This window comes from Bidens hawaiensis, unplaced genomic scaffold (genome assembly GCF_021521415.1).
Source record: "Bidens hawaiensis isolate Kalapana, Puna unplaced genomic scaffold, B.hawaiensis_p1.1 tig00022253_1, whole genome shotgun sequence".
NCBI lineage: Eukaryota > Viridiplantae > Streptophyta > Magnoliopsida > Asterales > Asteraceae > Bidens > Bidens hawaiensis.
Window position 1 is genome coordinate 200,011 of NW_027493453.1, and position 21,178 is coordinate 221,188.

The 21,178-nt window shown below is 36.0% G+C and overlaps 4 protein-coding genes across 4 annotated transcripts; 1 reads left to right on the forward strand and 3 right to left on the reverse strand.

Annotated features, from left to right (window-relative positions):
- The first annotated feature begins 201 nt into the window (after window positions 1-201).
- LOC143565053 (phospholipase D beta 1-like) lies at window positions 202-4,778 on the forward strand. Its single transcript, XM_077052150.1, has 10 exons — window positions 202-961; window positions 2,109-2,225; window positions 2,305-2,499; window positions 2,571-2,816; window positions 2,910-2,978; window positions 3,136-3,283; window positions 3,360-3,508; window positions 3,944-4,108; window positions 4,187-4,384; window positions 4,485-4,778. The coding sequence occupies exons 1-10, from the start codon at window positions 215-217 to the stop codon at window positions 4,776-4,778; spliced, it is 2,328 nt and encodes a 775-aa protein (XP_076908265.1). The 5' UTR covers window positions 202-214.
- A 2,314-nt stretch (window positions 4,779-7,092) lies between these two features.
- LOC143565054 (uncharacterized) lies at window positions 7,093-9,891 on the reverse strand. Its single transcript, XM_077052151.1, has one exon. It carries the CDS (start codon window positions 9,875-9,877, stop codon window positions 7,145-7,147), a length of 2,733 nt encoding a protein of 910 aa, XP_076908266.1. The 5' UTR covers window positions 9,878-9,891; the 3' UTR covers window positions 7,093-7,144.
- A 1,095-nt stretch (window positions 9,892-10,986) lies between these two features.
- On the reverse strand, window positions 10,987-12,649 carry LOC143565055 (uncharacterized). Its single transcript, XM_077052152.1, has 2 exons — window positions 12,001-12,649; window positions 10,987-11,924 (listed from the first exon to the last, which is right to left on the reverse strand). Exons 1-2 carry the CDS (start codon window positions 12,584-12,586, stop codon window positions 11,125-11,127), a joined length of 1,386 nt encoding a protein of 461 aa, XP_076908267.1. The 5' UTR covers window positions 12,587-12,649; the 3' UTR covers window positions 10,987-11,124.
- A 4,676-nt stretch (window positions 12,650-17,325) lies between these two features.
- On the reverse strand, window positions 17,326-18,261 carry LOC143565056 (nicotianamine synthase-like). The gene has a single exon (XM_077052153.1). It carries the CDS (start codon window positions 18,253-18,255, stop codon window positions 17,326-17,328), a length of 930 nt encoding a protein of 309 aa, XP_076908268.1. The 5' UTR covers window positions 18,256-18,261.
- Between the last annotated feature and the right edge of the window lie 2,917 nt (window positions 18,262-21,178).

Consider the following 21,178-nt stretch of genomic DNA (forward strand, 5'->3'; position numbering starts at 1 on the left):
AGGCTGTTCTTCGCATATGGGCTCACTTGACTCAACTCAACTTGTTGCTATTCAACATCACGCGTCGTTAGATCTAGCCAACCATCAAAACTACCAAATCGTGCCGTTTGGGACACAGAAAAAGGCGTTGAAGGTTCTTTTGTTACATGGGAATCTTGATATTTGGGTGCTAGAGGCGAAGAACCTTCCGAACATGGATGTGTTTCATAAAACAATGGGTGATGTCCTGAACAAGTTTTCAGGGAAACAAACGAGCAACCCCTATGTGGCGGTTGCTATAACGAGTGCCGTGATTGGAAGGACTTATGTGCTTACCAATAGTGAAAACCCTATTTGGAACCAACATTTTAGTGTACCGGTCGCACATCATACAGCTGAAGTTCATTTTCTTGTTAAAGATAGTGATGTTGTCGGGTCACAACTTATAGGAGCGGTTGCAATCCCGGTTGAACATATATACACAGGGTCGAAAATCGAAGGTCTTTTCCCAATAATAAATGCAAATGGAAGACCATGTAAAAATGGAGCCAGTTTGGCACTTACTATGCAATATATACCAATGGCAAGGTTGAGTTTATACAAAAATGGCGTCGGGGCGGGCCCACAATATGATGGTGTACCCGGAACTTATTTCCCGTTAAGAAAAGGCGGGAGGGTTACTTTGTACCAAGATGCACATGTGCCGAATAAAAGCCTTCCGGATGTTGAGTTAACTGATGGCACACATTATGTTCATGGGACATGTTGGGTTGATATATTTAACGCGATTACTGATGCAAAACGTCTTGTTTACATCACTGGATGGTCCGTGTGGCATAAAGTGAAGTTGGTTCGTGACGAGGAGAATGAGCCGGTGTGTGCGTTGGGAGATCTTTTGAAAATGAAATCACAAGAAGGTGTTAGAGTATTGCTTCTTGTTTGGGATGATCCTACTTCAAGAAACATAATGGGGTACAAAACAGTAAGTTTCTTTGTTTCTTGAAGCTTTTATTCTCTTAATAACAATTTAATGTTATTTTAGGCTTGATGATTTATACTAGATGTGGCAAAATGGATGGGTCGGGTGGATTGGTTAACAAATCAACGGGATTCGGGTCAAAGCAGGTAATTCTTTGGCATTTGTTGAAGCTCGTCAGGCTGTGTTGACCCGAAGCACCTTTTGGTTTTTATTTATTTTTTTATGAGTAAACTGCGGACTTCGTCCCTGTGGTTTGTACAAATCTGCGGCTTCAGTCCAATAGTTTCAAATTTGCGATTTTCATCCCTGTGGTTTCATTTCACTTGCAATTAAACCCGAATTCATTAACCCCGTTAAGTCTGGTTGTTAAACCCATCAGCGTGCACCTCACGTGAGGGGCAGTTTTGTCCTTTTTCTCCCCAAATAAACCCCAATCCTAATTCGCAAGCCCCCTCACGTGAGCCGTGAGGGGCTGGGGTGTATTTGGGGAAAAATGACAAAACTGCCCCTCATGTGAAGTGCACACTGATGGGTTTTACGACCAGATTTAACGATATTAGTGAATTCGGGTTTAATTGCAAGTGAAATGAAACCACATGGACGAAAATCGCAAATTTGAAACTATTGGACTAAAGCGCAGATTTGGACAAACCACATGGACGAAAACCGCAGTTCACTCTTTTTTATATATATTTTTTGTAAAACTAGTGTTAACTGTGACTACAAAGAATGTATTCTTTTCAATAGTCGTACCTTGAAAATGATTAGGAGGTTTTTCGCATTAAAAGTTTAAAACAAAACTTTGACTCGTTTATCTTTAAGCTGTTTTTAACCGGTGAATGATCAGTTAATTCCGACTTAAATTTTTTTTAACAGCTGCACACATATTACAAAAATTTTGAAAAAAAAAAAATTATGTTACTTGTTTGAACCTTGATCCTCAAACACTGCATATTGCAGATTATAGTCATTTTATGCCCTTTTGGTCAAATAATATTGGTGACAATTTCTATTCAGATTTCTAATAAAAAATGTAACTTGTAGTGAATCTTTAACATTTTCATTTTATGAATCCTATTAATATTATATGCGAATATGCACCTGCATAAGATAATATAGTTAACTGGTGTAAATGAGTTCAAATCTTCAGGATGGACTAATGGCTACCCATGATGAAGAAACTCGGCGTTTCTTTAAACACTCTCCGGTGCAAGTACTACTTTGCCCTCGTATGGCTGGAAAGAAACATAGTTGGGTCAAGAAAAAGGTACCTTAAATATTAATCTAATTAGTTTTATTATCTCTACCTTTATAACTTTTTATAAATATATATGTTTGATTCATAGGAAGTTGGAACGATCTACACACACCACCAGAAGACCGTGATTGTAGATGCTGACGCTGGAAACGGTAGAAGAAAGATCATATCTTTCATAGGTGGACTTGACCTTTGCAACGGGCGATATGATAATCCGCAACATCCAATTTTTAGATCTTTGGAGACCCTACATGCACAAGATTATCATAACCCGACATTCACGGTAATCGAAAGTTAAAAATGAAATATAGACAGAAATATGGAAATTATTAAAGTTTTGGTATTTTGTAACAGGGGAGTGTTAGTGGCTGTCCAAGAGAACCATGGCATGATTTGCATAGCAAGATTGATGGGCCCGCAGCGTATGATATTATGACCAACTTTGAGGAACGCTGGGTAAAGGCGTCAAAGCCACGAGGCATAAAGAAACTGAAAACTTCGACCGATGCTTTGCTGAAACTAGAAATGTTTCCGGAAATTTTGGGTCAAAATGATCAAATTTGCTCTAGTGATGATGACCCTGAGGAGTGGCATGTGCAGGTAGAGTTAGTAACTGCGGCCCGTTTACAAATATGTAAAAGCACACTATTTTTTAAAACTTTATGTGATATGATTATGTTTTGTGCAATGCAGATATTCCGCTCGATTGATTCAAACTCTGTAAAAGGATTTCCAAAGGACCCTCAGGAAGCTACTGCCAAGGTGAAAGATATAAATCATTTTATTTCGGATTTCAAAGGTTTGCAAAAAAAAAATGAAAAAAAAAATCTGCTATAACTGTTTAATGCAAGATTTAAACTAATCCTTTTTGAAACATAAGATTTGTGTGAGTATATGATTAATAAACTTGTTGGAATAGAATTTGGTTTGTGGGAAGAATGTGCTTATTGATATGAGCATACATTCTGCATATGTAAAAGCGATCCGTTCTGCACAACATTTCATCTACATTGAAAACCAGTACTTTATCGGGTCGTCATACAATTGGAAATCTTACAAAGACTTGGGTAAGCAGCATATCTACTGTTATGTTATTGTTCAATTATTATATATTAACTTAATAGATTATTGTTAAACACATAGGTGCCAACAACTTGATTCCAATGGAGATTTCTCTTAAGGTTGCTAGTAAAATAAGGGCCCACGAAAGGTTTGCTGTGTATATTGTCATACCTACGTGGCCCGAGGGCGTCCCCACAGGTTCTGCAACTCAGAGGATTTTATTTTGGCAGGTATATTATTATTGGGATGTTATATTCGAAAACCAGATGCTAGCATGTCAAGGCTCATACGACTTGTATAGGCCTATACAAACCGTATATACGCCTAGTATTGCGTGCTGCCCGAGATTCTTGCCTCGTTATACTCTGGAGGGCGTAGCCCGTTTGTCGTAAAAATAACAAAAATAGGGTTTTTTTTTAAATAAAATTGTTATGAACTCCTATTAAAAGTTATAATGTCTTTTTCCTATTCTAAAGCATAAATTAATAAATATACCACGTCTTTTAAGACGCTCAGCCATCTATACGACTTGTATAGGCCTATGCAAGTCGTATAGATGGGACCTGGTGTCTGGTCATAAGGGTCAGGTGTATGTATAGCGCATGTCTTATTATTACATTCTTTGACTTCTATTTCGGGAAGTATTAACTGACGATGATTTACAGAACAAAACAATGCAAATGATGTATCAAACTATCTACAAGGCTTTGGTGGAAGTTGGTCTTGAAGAAGCATTTTCGCCGCAAGATTATTTAAATTTCTTTTGTTTGGGCAACCGTGAGGCGTACGACCATATTTCACCTGGCCTTAGTCCTGATGCTACTCCTCAGGTTAACCACCTTCTAATTAAAGAAACATTATATTGCATTTAGCACGGTGAACAAGTCGTTGCTTTTGATTATTTATAGGGGTTGGCGCGTAAATACAGACGTTTCATGATCTATGTTCACTCAAAAGGCATGATAGTGGATGATGAGTTTGTACTGATAGGCTCTGCAAACATAAACCAACGGTCTATGGAGGGAACTCGAGATACAGAAATCGCAATGGGGGCCTACCAACCTCGTCATACTTGGGCCAAATGCCTCACTGATCCAAGAGGACAGGTAACCAGTCGTATATTATTGTTATAAAAGTTTCACACGTTTTTTGTAAGTTTTATTTCACATGTGAAATGACATGAAAATGTTATCATGGTTTTGTAAGATTCATGGATATAGAATGTCTCTTTGGGCCGAGCATCTTGGTACCGTTCACGACTGCTTTTTGAAGCCCGAATCGATAGAGTGCGTGAGACAAGTTAGATCCATGGGTGAAGCGAACTGGAACCAATTTGCATCTGAAGAAATATCTGAAATGAAAGGTCATCTGATGAAATATCCCGTTGAAGTCGTTAGAAGTGGTAAGGTAAAATCTCTCCCCGGATTTGAAAGCTTCTTGGATGTAGGCGGACAAATCATCGGGTCGTTTCTTGGAATTCAAGAGAATTTGACTATTTGATCAAATGAGTTTATAAATTTTGTAAAGCTCAGAGTTCTTGAATTTAAATTCCCATTAGGGGTTGTTAAAGAACCAAATTTTAGTTTATAGATCCTTTGTTGCAAATAATTGACTTTAATATGTATATGATCATAACAAGGAAGATTTACACTACAAAGGCATTACAAGTTTGAGAAAAGATTTGGCTTATGTATTTGCATTTATATTAAACTAGTTTTTCTACGGGGCAGTTGGCAAAACTCAATCGTTGAAAAACGGGCGTTGGTAAAACCTAAGCGCTACGATGATGAGACGACACGAAATTGGTCAGTATTGGCCGCGTTCGTCACGATATAGACACCATTGGTAACATTTGAGCGTTAAAACCCAAAAAAATTAATTCGTCAAATTAACATATAAAAACATTAACATATAAGAAAACAAAATATTAAAGGCGATGTTTATTTGGTTGGGAAACCCAGGCGGTGGTAAAAACCCAAGCGTTGTCTGTCCCGACTCCCGATCATTGAGGCGGTAACTTGATATGAATTCAGTCGGTTTTTATTACGTACGTTAAGGTACCAGAACTAAAAAACGAAAAAATAAAAAAAATGATATGGACCAACGACCATTCTTTTTGGGTTGGGGGGGGGGCATCGATAAACTTGTGCATTGGTAAACCCGAGCGTTGTCGGTCATGGGTTTTAAATAAGGCCGCGAGTCTACGCGAACTCGGTCAGTTTCTTTCAGGTTTGTTATGATACAGAAACAAAAAAAATTGACATTTGGTCGGTTTCTATTACGTTTATTATGGTAACCGAACTAAAAAAGAAAAACAAAATTCGTCAACCAATACGGTGCTGCCAAGTGGCCCAATAGGCCGCTGGCGGCACCAAAGTTGTTCTTTATATATATTGTAATTTTAGCACTTTAAACGAGCAAAATCGAGAAAAAAAAACCATAAGAAATAATGACTAAAACAGGTTAAAAGTAAATAATAAGTGTATCATGTGTTTATAACTTATAAAATTGTTTGATTGGTATCTTGATGTGACATACTGTGTCGGAATATCAACCTTCTCATTCTTACAGTGAAGATCGTTGGTATGTCTCTTGTTGTGCGTTGAGGTGCATATGCTAGGGCCTGAGAAAACTCTTGTTTTGCGATTACAGGTGATAGAAATGTCCACAAAACCGCGATAGTGGTTACCATGGCGTTCGGCATTACCTTGCGAGCAAGGTAGGTTTTATAGCACTAGTAAAAACTATTGATGTTTTCGAACATGAAAGGGCAGTCTATTATGTTGACTTTGTAAGTCTGTTTTCATGATAACCAAAGTCGATAAAAATAGATGATGATGATGTGTCACATCGAAATATACATAGGTTGATAACATAATGTTATAATGGTAGGAGGCTTAGGCTATTAGAAAAAAAACAATAATGAATGATGATCATGTGACAAACAAACAATATTCATTTTCTTGAATTATATTGAATAATTAAATTGCGAATTTCCATCGACTCATCATGAATACATTGTTCCTAGTAATAGCTTAATAGTCGATTTATATCAATCAAATGATAAAATCATTGACAGCCTCTTGGCCTAGTGGCATCTGGTGTTTATTCCCATCAAAATTAGTACACGTTTGAATACCATAAAATGTACAATAGATATATTTTAGAGGACGTACGCATTAAATCTTTTTTTTTTATTAAAATCATCTATAAAAACAAATCTTTACTACTTTAATAGATAACGAAATCTGTCGATCTAATTTTACGCTTTTGACTAGTATAGCGTACCTTTTTATCCCAGTCAGTGTCATGTCATCGGCACATGTAGAACATGATCTAATTGGTTAGCAGACTACTGGGCGTGTCCAGTATCAGTCAAAAACACAATCGGTGATTAAGCTATTACTGCATCTTTAGCTGTGATTTATTCTCAAAAAAATTTACATTGTTTCGAAAACAAAATGCACAAATGAATTGTATTAACGATGCTCATTTCGATTCGCCAAAAATGATACTTACAGGTGTGCCTAAACTCTAAACCTTAAAAGATCTTGTCAATGCTGGAAGAAAAGAACCAACTGCTATGACATCATCATTCATCTGCAATACAGTTAACAAGTTATTTACAGAATCTTCTTCTACAATTTTATACACAGTATGAAAAAAAAAAAAAGTTTACCTGTATACATTAACCGCTCTAGCCTCCAGCATAGATCATGTGCTTTCAACGACCTTCGGTCCAACGAACCCCTTGCTTTACAGGCCCGCATTACTTGATATTGTCTCGTCAAACGGGACCCACAACCGCATATTGGCAGTGTATATATCATTATATCAAAATTCAAGATTTCTTGTTTCAAAAATATTCAAACACTCATGTTTTCAACTAACGTTACAGATGTATGCGGATTGACATGGTAACCTTTTTCCTCCATGACATCAGCGAGCTCAGAGCATTCATTAACCAGCCCATGTTTTAACAACCCGTCAAGAAAAATCTTCCACGCGACTTCATCCGCGTTGTATTTGTACCCGTCAAGCAAACTACAAAAAACTTCTTTACCCTTTTCATGTTTTCCTTCATCATACAATCCACAAATCAACAACTTATACGACTCTAGATGTGGTAAAAACCTATTGTCAACCATACTGTTTAATAAAGTCAACGCTTGGTCAAACATTCGCAAGTAACACGAACAGTTTACTAAAGAAGTGTATATATGCTCATTTGGAACGAGCCCGCTTGTTAGCATATGTCTAACCAATCTACACGCTTCTTCAAGTCGATTTTCTTTGCATAGTCCAACGGTCAACGCTTCAAAAGTTTTGACATTCGGTTCACAGCCCCGTTTGACCATTTCTGAAAACAACTCGAATGCGGTCTCTAAATCCATTAACTTCCACACGCTACCAATATTTAGATCAAAATTTTCAAACTTATTGTTTTCCCTTTGTTGTAAGACTAAAAGATGCTTCACTATTATAGCATACGTATGATGAGACGGTTCACATTTAGCATTCATCATACGCTTTAAAACATCAAAAGCAGAATCTATATTTCCTGCACGAAAATACGTATCAATAAAAACCGTATACGTCGCTGTATCGGGTTCTACGCCTTTAACAATCATGTCATTCATCATATCTTCTGCTTTTTTGACCATCCCTTGACTGCAATATGCAAGAATAAACGAAGTATATGTACAAACGTCGGGTTTCAGTCCAGACGAAACAATTTCAACAAAAAGCTTACAAGCATCGACAAAATCGTATCTTTTTAAAAACCCTTCAATCAAAATCGTAAATGTAGTGAGTTCCGGTTTGAAATCGATTTTTATCATCTTTCCTACAAAGACTAAAGCTTCTTGAATTTTGTCGTCTTTACACAAGCCGTAAATCACCACATTGTAAGTCCAAGAATTCGGTAAGCAATCGCTAATAACCATTTTGTTAAATAAAGTCAGCCCGTGGTCAACCTTCCCAATTTGGAAATATCCATCTATAAGAGTCGTGTAGATAACTTCATTCGCTTTTAGCCCCTTCACTTCTAAAGAGTTCACCAACTCATGAGCTTCGTCTACACTCCCCCGATTACATAAAGACTGTATAACAGCACTACACGTCCACTCGTCAGGATCAACACCGTTCTCTTTCATTAAACCGATCAACCTATAAGCATTATCGACATCATTATGCTTACAATATCCATTAATTAGCATATTGTATGTCACAACAGTCGGAGATAGTTTCATCGTCATCATCTTATCAAGTAAAGCCATAGCCTTGTGAATATTATTGACTTTGCAATATCCACCAATCAACTCGTTGTAAGTACGAACGTTCGGTTTTACTTCTTTCTTTTCCATAATTTCAAAAATCTTGATCGCATCTTCAACTTTTCCTTCCTTACAATATCCATCAATCAAAGTGTTGTATGTAACCACGGACCCCACCACTCGGTTCTCTTCCATCACGTCTAATAACTTTCTTGCTTCGTCTACCTTTCTTTCTTTACACAATCCATCAATAAGAACCGTGTACGTGTGAGCATTCGGTTGACACCCTCTTTCACTCATTTCTTTAAATAGTTTCCAAGCTTCTTCGGTTCTACCAACCCTACTTAACGCAGATATCAAAACCGTAAACGTATGAACCGTTGGAAAGCAATTATCATCACCCATTTGATGAAACAACCGTAAAGCTTCATTAATCCGTGTTGCTTCACAAAACCCGTGTATTAGATTCGAATGCGAAACATCGTTTCTTCGACACCCTTTCTTCGGCATCGCATCAAACACCTTACACGCACTATCAACATCTTTATTCCTACAATGCCCTAAAATCAACGACGTGTACGTATGCGTATCCGGACTAAGTCCAGCCTGCACAATCTTATTAAAATACACCCGCGCGACATCAACTTTCCCCAACTTACAATACCCATTCACCATCAAATTATACGTATAAATATTCGGCATAATTTCATGATCCAACATCTCCAAAAACACGCATTTCATCTCATCAACCATCAAAAACCGAGACAGACACATTAACAATGTATTGTAACACCTAACACTAATCTTAAACCTAAACCCTTGACAACCATTACCAACATTCATTTCCCTCAAAACCCCTAAAACAAACCTCGCATCATGTTCCGTCACACACGCCTTCACCATCGAAAGCCGAGTCTTTTCGGCGGCATTCCACACCTGATTCTTGACCAAGATTCTCAACAATGATGCAAAAGACTCAACAGAAGTCTTAAATCCGGATCTTTGGGTCAAAAGATTGAAAAAGGTGAGAGCTTTATGGGGTTCAAGATTAGGGTTTGTGTTGAAAAGATGGGTGATTTGTGATGGGGTTATTGATGGGATTAAAGATTTGAGATGTGGGTTTTGGTGGGTATTTGGAGAAGATATAAGGGTGAGTAAATGAGATGTAAAGTCTTGGTCTTGGCTATGATTATTAATGGGTGATGGTGAAACAGAGGAGTGTGATAAAGATTTGAAATTGATGGTGAAATGAATTGGGTTTGTCGGGTGTTTGAGTTTGAGTTTGAGGATGAATGTTGATCGTAACATCATCCATGTAATCATAATAATTAGGGTGATGGGTTTGAGCTATGGATTCATTTTGAAGGTCTGCAAATGGTTTGCAGCGGCAGGTGAAGAAGAAGGGGGGATCTTGGAGGAGTTTTTGGGCTTTGTGAGTTTTTGTGGGTTGGGCTTCTATTTTTATCTCATGGGCCCAACATGCATTTGAACTTTTTGATCATCAAATTTATTGAATTTGAATATATCTATTTAAAAAGTAGAGGTGGACAAATCGGTTTATGGGTTTAAACTGGTTCGGGTTATAAACGAATCGGTTAGGTCAACTTTGGTTAAAACGAGTTCGGTTGGAAATCGGTTTGGGTTGGGAGTTGTTTCTTGAAGGGAGATACTTAAACCTATTGAAACCGATTAGCGTTGAGTTGGGACCGGTTATAATGCAGGTGGGGTCCAAATATAGGTTTAAAGGCGTGAGAATATGAACTGATCTACTAATCGTTGGGAAGGGTCGGGTTGGGAACCGGTTTGGATCAAATTGGTTTTCGTATGATATCGGGTCGGGTAAAAAAACGACTTTATGGGCCCAATCCGATTTTTTGCTCATCTTTAATTAAAAGACACTAATCGCCTTTTTTTTATGACACAATTTTATTGGTTAGTTGAACTTAACTAAAAGAATATCTTGGTGTTTACTATTTTATTATTAACTTTTTTCTGCTAAAATTAAATAGTTTGTATAATCTTATAAATTGACTATATTGGCCACCGTGATTTTGATGAATTTTTTAGCATCTACTCCTTGTCTTTTGGTGAATTTAAAAAAAAATCCTAATTAACACTATTTACTTTTATTTTGTGTTAAAAGTAAATTAAGTTTTGAATGCATTTAGCATATTTTAGCTTGATTAATGTATCAATTTTTCGAACGGGAGCTACGCCCCTGCTTTTCAACACACGAAATGAACGAATATTGACGTATTATCGGTCTTTAATAATCATATTAAAAGCACTCAAAAACAACAAATATATTTTCATAGTTCATAATTTTGTCTTGGTAGACTACCTCTTCGAGTCTTCAAGGACACGACAGTTGACAGATAATAAAATTTCATTAAAACGTAGAAACAAGGTTAAAGACTTTTTTATGCCATCATCTAACTTAACAAAGCTACTATCAAGATTGAAGGTGCTTAATAAAAACATATGATATTTAAAAGAACAAGATCATTCATGAACCAAGATCATGATTAAAACACGACGAAACAGGTAGTACACTACCTGATAAAAAATCTTCAATCAGTGGTGTTTACAAGCTTTGCACGTCGAGTCTGCTGATCAACATCCACCCGCAGCCCGAGTGTGGCCAGCTCAGGCAAGTTGACCGAACCTTGAACTTCCAGTTCACTAACCACCCGTTGGTTTTCCAAATTTCCTTCCAATAAGTTCCTCACACCCCATATACCCCACTCTCGCAAGAACGGATTTTCATCATCAGTGACACATTGCTGCAGCATTAAAAGAATCCCATTTTTTTCTCTTATCTCGTCTTGAACATGCTTCCTTTTATAGGCACAGTTCCCGATAACCGCAACAATATCCCTACGGAATCCTATATAAGGGCATAGTTTACTTAAATAAGTTGTGGAATCTTGATTCTCATCACGTTTCAGTGTCTTCCTAATTACTGTAGGTGGCTCAAGATCACGAAGTGAATCTAAAAGCATTTGAATCAACCCTTGTGTTAATAACGAATCAATAATATCCACATGACCATCAACTGCACAAATATCTCTTAGTATGCAAAGAGAATATCCAAGAGCGTTAATGTCGGGAGAATCGGTTGGAAAACTCGACTTTGGCCGTGAAACACAGTTAAGAACGTCTAAACTGGTTTTTAGAATCTTGAAAACATCTAAAGCGAAAACCTTGGAAGGTGTGATATGTTCTATTTGCTCGTTTACCATATCAGATAAGATGCTTAATAGAAAAGACTGATCTTGATGTAGAAGCTTTGAGAAAAGGGGTGTGAAGTAAGGTTCTTCAATGCATGTTCTTGAAAGAATCAGCTTTAGCCAGTCTTCACCAAAACCGACTGGTACAAATATTTAAAAGAAATTGTTAAAATAGTGACTTGAGTAGCAATTTCGGTTTTAAAACAAAATTCTTACCCGCTGAAGCAGTACAAACGAGTTCCCCTAGAAGAGGCAAAACATGATCCGAGCACAACTGGTTAAGCAGTTCCCGATTCTCTTCAATACAAGCATAAATGATCATACACAAAGGGTCACAAATCTCTTTCTTTCTAAGCTTTGCAACCTCAATAAACCGTAGAGAATAAATATGATTCCATATGACACTTTGATGTTCTCTTCCAGCCAATGAAACATTGGCCAAAACTTGTAATCCCATTCGAATCATCGCATAATCTGAATCATTAACAACTTCTTTAGAGCTGATTATACTTGAAACTATATCAACTCCATTTTGTTCAATAAACGAATTCTGATTTCGCAACTCTCCAGCACATAAGTTTCTGATGAGTTTCAGAGCTAACAAAAGAGTGCCACCACAAGAAGGATAGGATAGCGATTTGCAGAGCTGAAATGTCGTGTTAATCATATTTTTGGAAGCAAGATCAGAGCGACCGTCACTCGTTCTAGCCAATTCTATTAAACTCTCCAAAGATTCATCTAAAGTAGACGAATTTGCCACAACCAAGAAAGACTGAACGATGTCTGCAGGTACAGCATCCATTTCAGCAGTACGATAATTCACTTATTTAGCCTGCAAAAGAGAATTGCAATACGTAGGCCTGTAAATGAACCGAATGTACACAAACATATAAACAGACAAATTTTTGTGTTCATGTTCGCTCATTAACTAAGCAGTTAATGCGGAAAAATATCGGATATTGGTCGAGGACCGACATTTGGATATCGGTTATTGCGGTGAGATATCGGTAATTTTAATATCATGCAGAATTCATATATATAGCACTTTAACACTAGCAATTCAGGATACTCTCCTACTATTAACAAATTATCCTTTTGCAACTTGCAAAACACTAACAAATGTAGCAAGTAGGAACTGATTAAAACTCAAAACACTAACATTAAACACTAAAAGTTGAAAATTAAGACTTAAAACACTGATATCGGGAATATCGGTGAAATATCGGTCAATATTGGTCCATTATCTCCGATATTATCGGTAGATATTCCGACCAATATTTCACGGCCGATAACCGAGATACCACCGAGATTGACTGCATAGCTCATTAAGAAAACGGCCATGTTCGTTCATGCTCGTTCGTCTAAAACCTAAACGAACAGTTCATGAACTTATACGAACAAAAGCAAACTTAAACGAACATAGTACAACATAACCATGTGTATACACACACACACACATATACATATAATTTAAACAAGCCTTTTTGATGTTTATATTTATACTAACACAACTACTTATGCGCTTATTAAAATATAAAGAACGTAAATAAACGAACATAAATGAATGAACAAAGCGTGTGTTAGTGTTCATTTGTTTAATTAAATAAACAAACAAAAAAAAACGTGTTCATGTTCGTTTGGTTATTAAATAAACGAACATAAACGAACTTCTCGCCAAACTGTTCATGACCGTTCGGCCTGCTTACAGGGTAGCAATATGGTTTATATAAAAACGTGTGTTAGTGTTCGTTTGTTTAATTAAATAAACATAAAAAAGTGTTCATGTTCGTTTGGTTATTAAATAAACGAGCATAAACGAACTTCCGCCGAACTATTCATGACCGTTTGGTTAGTTTACAGGCTAGCAATACAGTTGATAAAATAAAAAAATAAATAATTATAATAATAATAAAACAACTCTATGAAGCATTTCATCGAGCATCTGGTGTGCACCAGTTTCAAGAGTTGTATAATAACAGAAACACAGATGGAATAATATAAATATAAATACTAGAATCATAAAGATTAGGTTAAAACATGAACAAAATTAAAGCTAATTTAACTATTTTAGGTTACCTAATAATCAAAATCAAGAGTTGAGCAGAGTCCACGGAGCTTAATGTTCAGTTGACGATGAACGAATACAAATCGAGGTCTAATAAGGGTAGAGGTGTAAGCGAACCGAGCTGACCCCGAGATGTTGAGTTAGGTCCGTTTCAAGCCGGTCTTTTTAAAGCTTGAGTTCGGTCGGTGAGTTGTTTTTTTAAGTTTGGGTTCGGGCCAATTATAATGCATTTATTTATTAACTTATATATATTTTTTGTTATATTTATATATATATTTTTGAGGAAAAATCTAAATGAGTCTAAGCTCGGGTCAAGCTTGTGTTGTGTTTTAAATGAGCCATCATTCACTCGTGGCTTAGTGGTAGGAAATAGGAAGGCTTGGGTTTTTCAGTAGAGATTCATGTTTGATCTCCACTTTGTGTGGATATTTGGCAGTGAAGAATTTGAGCTAGACCTTGCAAAGTTGGCAGATCCCGAGTCCACCCGGGTTTTCGTCCCACCGTGTGTTACGCTAGAGATATGCTCTTCTGGCGGCACAACACTTGAGCCCAAACAATGCAACAATCCCCATATCTTCAGTTTTAATGTCCTTTGTTTTTATCAGTTGCTTCACGTGATCAAGCTCTTTCCAAAATGCATCATATCAACTAGGAATACTGGTTCAAGAAAACAGTCTAAACTGGGTTATGATTAATCTCTAAAGAGTCGAACGTGTTAATCTATAAGATTTGACTAAAAAGAAAACGGGTCAAACAAGTTGAAAGTAACAAACCTGGCAAGGCGAGTGTAAAATAGTTGATTTGATAACTCTTGACATTTTTCTATAGTTGGTGGATCCACAATGTATTTATTGTTCTGTTCTAGTATTTGCTGGTAATAGGTGTTTCCATTTTTGGATAAAAGTTTTGAAGATTCGGCTGCCTTTGAACGTAACATATTCAACTTTAATGCCATAACGCTTGCACTGCAAAATTGTAAAAAGACAAAACATTTTGACCACACACAAGGAGAATTATGGGGGCATACATGTTATATCAACTTCGTTATGTAATTGTATTTAAGGTCATAACTAATATGCAAATGATAATCAAATTATCATTTAATGCCTTTGGTAATAGGAGAGTTGAATGCAAAAAAAAAAGGTAAGAGTGTGCATATTTTGTAGAATTACATACGTAGTTACCTAATCTTCTAAAATCTAAGCGGGTTTTTTGTTTGTATCATTTACAGTTGAGACTGAACCTAGAAAAGACGTATCAGTTATCCTATATTTGAATTGGCAGGCTATTATCTTTGGATGCATACAACAAAAGATAATTGTTTAGCGAAGATTTAAGCAACATTCAATATACTTTACACATACGGTCACCTATTATAAACCACATACAATAACTATCACCGTAAAAAATGAAACAAAATTACTTCACTTAGGCCATATAAGACCATTCCATAGTGGGGGCGTTCTTTTACATGGAAATATTAAACTTCGTAACTTAAGTGTTTTAGTTCCATTCTTTTCGGTGATGGTTATTGTATATTGTTTATAATAATAGAGTTGCATATGTGTTGAGATAAACTGTATGCTGTTCAAATTTTCAACAAACAACTGTCTTTTGTTGTATGCACCCAAAAATGATAAGCCGCCTACTCAAATACAGGTTAGCCAATGCGCCTTTCTAGGAGTCGGTTGTTAGGAGAATATGAATGGCACAAAAGCAATAAAGGGCTTTGAAACATAGGCTACTGATGTACTCCTGAGTTTTAATATATACACTCATAAATCAACAAACTTGAAAGAAAAGGGAAGGAGCTGGAGCAATTAAGTTTTGTAATGCAAAAGGAATAGTCCAAAAAAATAATATACAAGTATACAACTACCAAACAAAATGAAGAAAAGAATATTATTTATAGACTTGCATTAGGGCTGTCCAAACCGCTTATTGCTCGCTTGGAAATTGCTCGAAAAATGCTCGCTCGTTTTTTCCCTCGATTGTAAACAAGCCGTTCCACTCGGTTCGATTTGTAAACGAGCCAAGCAACGAGCAAAAGTCTGCTCGGTTTGGTTCGGCTCGAGTATTTTTCTTTATTATATATATATTATATATGAACAAATATATAAATATATAGACAACACACATGAATATAAGTATATAATTCTTTAAACTCTTTAAAATTTTCCCAGTTCTGTCAATTTTATAGTTTTATTTGTTCACTTTAAGTTTTTAGAATACTAAAAGTTTGTTCACATGTTTATTATATCTCAGTTCAAATTTATTTCTCATAAAAAATTACAATTTATTACACGTTTGTCTGAAAACTACTAATTTGTTTACAAAATACATTATTTACAACATTTAAGCTTGTTTCTTATTGAAAATTTTAAAGTGAAAAATAAATAAATAATGCTCGAAAATCGCTCGATGTTTGATCTAAAAATGTTCGATTCGATTTTTGGCTCGGTTCGGTTTTTACTCTGAATTTTAGCCGTTCGGTTCGGTTTGGAAACAATAAACCGATTACATGACGATCAAGCTTAAGATAAGATGAGAACCTGGCGCGAGGTGGCAGGGTAATTAGGAACACCGTCTGATTATTGATCGTTACTTATTGATCGACGTTTATGATTTTTCTACTCGTTAACCTTAACCTAATGCCTTTTATAGTTACACAAATATTAACTTAGTACCAACAATACATTAATTGATGGGATTCATACCAAAACTGTCACATCTTGTTTTCAATTTTTCATGTAGGGTATGCATTTATTATTAACATAGTTTTTTTTTGTTATACGTGTTGTGCCGGGGCCGCTGGCAAAACCTCACCGTTGATAAAATTTTAGCGTTAAAACCTAAAATATTAATTCGTCTTCAATTAAAATATAAGTAATTAACATATAGAAAAACAAAAGATATAAAACGATGTTTATTTGGTCAATAAACCCAGGCGATGGTAAAATCCAAGAGTTGTCTGTCTTGGCATTGAGACGGTAACTCGACACGAATTTGGTCGGTCTCAATTACGCGCATTGGTAAAACCCGAGCATCATTGGTCACAGGCGTTGAGGCGGCGAGTCTACGCGAATTCGTTTGGTTTACATCAGCTTTGTTATGGTACCGGAACTAAAAAAAAGAGTTGGCATTTGATCTTTTTCCATTACGTTCGTTATGGTAAATGAAATAAATATAACAAAAAAACAAAATTCACGTACTAATAAGGTACCGGCAAGTGACATAATAGGACGCTTGCGACACCAAAGTTCTTATTTATATCTATTATATATGTGGAAATATTGACATGATTCTAAACCATCACATATGCGAATCTTTTATTTCTTGAAATCAAGTCATAATGACGAAAAAAACACAAACGGTTACATTTAGATCACACACCTTTAACCATGCATTCGGATTGATCATTGAGCCTTAGAACAACACAATACAACTCAATTTCTACTAATCTAATCATCAATCATTTACATATTATTAAGGGGACTGTTGAAAGCTTGAAAGTCACAATACTTGCAACTTGATGGCATGAGAGAGCCATTATGATCAGTGTTTGCTGGCTTCAAATACTTTCGTGAGATCACAACGGAATTTATGACATCATCGTCAGGATGGAAAACCGAGAGAACATCAAACCCTCGAAGAACTTGAGGGTCCACGACCGGGTAGAGAAATGCACGAGCACCATGGGCGCTCCTTAGCATGAGAACGGCACCAGGGGCCATATACTTGGCTAAATGGTGGATAACCTTAGTTTTCTCGTTGATATCCATTCCCACCAACGCAGCCAAGAAAACCACATCGTACTCTTTCAACTCGTCGGTTACATCCATTATGTCACTAGTGTGGAAGACCATTCTTTTGGACAAGTCATTGTTAGATGCAACGAGACGAGAAGCCATTGAATTTGCTAGCGAGTCAATGTCGTAGTTGTGAAAGGTTGTGTCTTTGAGATGGTAAGATGCCAAGACGATTGAGGTGAGTGGTAAGGGGCCTGACCCCACAAACGCGACACGCTTGGGGGCTTGTGACGTGGCATAATAGTGTTGGTTGAGGATGTTATGCTCGAGACTGCTAAGTTTAAGGTAATTTGAGTAGTAAGGAAATACGTCGAGATGGTGAAGAGGGTTTTTAAACGAGCCTAAAATGGTGGAGAAGTGAGCTTCAAGATGGCCCTCGGCCACACCACACAGTCTAATAAGCTTAGACGTAATTTCTTGAATATTTTTCGGGAGAGTGGCTATGTTGATGGAAGAGTGAGGGATACATGTGTGGACAAGCTCGGTGAAGAGGCTGTTAACGTCGTTACAGGGTTCGAGCGTTTCGAGCTTTGAAAGTTTTTCATAAATCTCACAAACTTTCTCTACTAAAGTGATATTATCTTGGAAGGATTCCATATCTAAGAAACACAAGATTTACAAATTGATTTGGTTTCAATATGTTGGTGTAGAATTGGTAAGAGTAAGTTCATTTTTATATATAGGCACATGTAGGTCCCACACATCAAGGGATGAACCTTGCCTAGCTTCAATATGATGCTAAAAACTATTATTCTTTCACATTTTCTTGTTCACACTATTTTCATATTACTAATATATACATCTAGCAACATATTATATTAGTGTCAAGTGTCAACTCCTAGGTGAAAACGAAGTAACAATACTCGACGTTAGGGGTGGCAAATGTGGCCCGTTAGGTTGAATAAGTTGTAATAAAATGTATATAATATGTCAGAATTGGTCAAACTAAAAAAAAAGATGATTAAAACGGGTCAAAACGAGTTGACATTTCTTGAGTTTTTTTTAATGTAACGAAATGGAGGAATTTTTTTAGTTTTTTTTTCTTTTATAGTTTTTGATTTATACTTCGAGTTATAATTTTTTAATTGTTTTTTTTTTAATTTTTTAATAAGGGGTTTCTGAAATCTCAACCCATTTTGACCCATTTCAAAAACCTCTCAATTAAAAATCCCAAAAAAATAATTAAAAAATCATAACTCAAAATATAAATCAAAAACTAAAAAAGTAAAAAAAAAAAAAAAAAACTAGAAAGTTTCCTCTGTTTTTCTCGTTCCATTAAAAAAAACTCACAAAAAATCTCAACCCATTATGACCCGTTTCAATTCTTTTCTTTTTTTAGTTTGACTCATTCTGACCCATTATACATATTTCATTACAACTCATTTAACCCAATGGGTCACATTTGCCACCCCTAATCGGCGTTGACCTTAAACACGTCATCCTGATGAACGGTTCAGCACCATTGTCCATCGTTGCACCCGAACAAAAGTCGTATTTAGAGGTTACTAAAAAAAATATGTTAATAATGATAGTAATATGTGAGGAGTAAACAAAGAAAAGGTCAATGGTAATAACATTAAACAAGAAGTTGCATTATGTCATCCCTGTCTCATTCACAATTTAATTATAATGTTTTATACCCGTCCGGTGACGGGTACTTTAATATCATAATGACAAAACTATCTTTCTTTTCATTCTAAACCAGAATAGACGATAAAATAATTTAGTAAATAATAATATGAACATGAATATGAATGCTGCTTAAACATACATATTACACTTCTATATTAGTTTGGAAAATGTTACATGCCACTTGTTTCGGATATGTCTCAAGAACCAGACATGTACGTGTAACGTGTTTGGGCTCCAACCAAAAGCTCGATTAGCTTCGCTGCAAAAAACACAAAAATAGCGTTATCTTAAAGAACATTATTTGAAACACGAAATAATCAGATGAAACGCGTGCTACAAACAAACCTGTGAGAAACCGGACAATGGGGACATGCTCCAACATCTTCTCGGTACTTCCAATCTTTGACTGAAAAAAAGTCATATCATTTTACGAGTCAAAATCAATCCGGTCTCCTACCTTGTAGACGAACAAACAAAAAAGATAAATTTAAACTATACCGTGTGTATTTGCCAAAAAACGGATCTCTCATAAGGTAAAGTGCCAACAACAGTTTTCGCCTTCTCAACTGCATATTATTTAAACCGTTTGTCAAATGTCTAAAATACCCCTCAACATGTTTTCACTTGAAAACTTGTCATAACAAAATATTAGAACATTTACCTCATCCTTCTCGGGTTCAGATAGATGAAGCTTCGCGTCTCTTTGACTGGTCAACGACATTGTTGATGAACTCATCCCGATGAGGTCAGTGGTCAAAGAGATGAACCATGGGAGCCACGATCGGGGCCCGTATTTTCTCATTAATAGAACATAAATTAGTGGCCTTGTAATAAACATTACTTCTTCCATTAACATTAGTCCCAAAAATTGTAAAAAATAAAAATAAATAATAATAAATTTTCATGATTCTCGAAAACTAATATAGATAAATAAACCAGACTGGATACACCCAAGTCAAGGTAAGATTTTTATGCTAAAACTATGGAGAAATGTGCATCAATTTAAAGTCTTTTGAAAGAAGAAGATTTGACTCAAAAGTCAAAGTCAAAGTCAAAGTCAAAAGGCATTGCTTACTTTGTGGCCTCTATAACAGCAATGAAGTTCCATTTATTATCATCACCATAAAAATGTTGTGTCATAACTTCAACCAATGTTTCCACATCTTTCATCAAAGTCAAACATAAAGAGTATGCAAAAGAAGACGGTTTCTGAGAGTTTTATGTGCGAGTGAGATGGAGTCGTTTCGATTACATGCTCATTGACAGCGGTCACTATACCGAATAATCCAATATCGACGTTAATGCATAGATAACAATGTAAAATGTAATAAGAATCCATCAAGACTTTTAAATGTCAATATTTGAATTATATGTGTCAACAAAGTTGCTTTTAGATTATCTAATATATTCTGCTTCTGATTATTTAAGGTTAAGCCATGCACACCCCTGCTTATTTATATTATCTATTAATCCTTAGATATAAGTTTGTAGGTGAAAGAAGATAAATGTTACCAAAATATCACAAAACCTGCTTCGGGTACGATTTCCGACTCAGAAAACCTCTCAGGAAGAAGCCAAGTCAACCCCTGAGCATGGTTTTGGTTCGGTTTGGTTATTAGCCTAATCCGAAACCGAAGTTATCATTTAATCTATTTTATTAACCAACTGGTTTTTGGTTTATTGGTTAGGTTTATTTTGTTAGTTTGTCGGTTTTGGCTTCCGTTGGGTTAATTTCAATTAATAACCAAAACAAAACTTGCGCTAAAACATGAAATGGAGGCATAAATACATGAAAGAATGATATAAATACACGAAATGAAGATATGAAACAAAAAAAATACATGAAATGGAGGCATAAAAGCTATAAATATATGAAAACATGAATAGT

Coding starts and splice junctions, on each gene's coding strand:
- LOC143565053 (XM_077052150.1), top strand. CDS start 215: ATGGGTGATGTCCTGAACAAGTTTTCAGGGAAACAAACGAGCAACCCC. Junction 3,284..3,359: donor GAAATCTTACAAAGACTTGG/GTAAGCAGCATA, acceptor TTAAACACATAG/GTGCCAACAACTTGATTCCA. Junction 4,109..4,186: donor GTCCTGATGCTACTCCTCAG/GTTAACCACCTT, acceptor GATTATTTATAG/GGGTTGGCGCGTAAATACAG.
- LOC143565055 (XM_077052152.1), bottom strand. CDS start 12,586: ATGGATGCTGTACCTGCAGACATCGTTCAGTCTTTCTTGGTTGTGGCA. Junction 11,925..12,000: donor CGTTTGTACTGCTTCAGCGG/GTAAGAATTTTG, acceptor TATTTGTACCAG/TCGGTTTTGGTGAAGACTGG.
- LOC143565054 (XM_077052151.1), bottom strand. CDS start 9,877: ATGATTACATGGATGATGTTACGATCAACATTCATCCTCAAACTCAAA.
- LOC143565056 (XM_077052153.1), bottom strand. CDS start 18,255: ATGGAATCCTTCCAAGATAATATCACTTTAGTAGAGAAAGTTTGTGAG.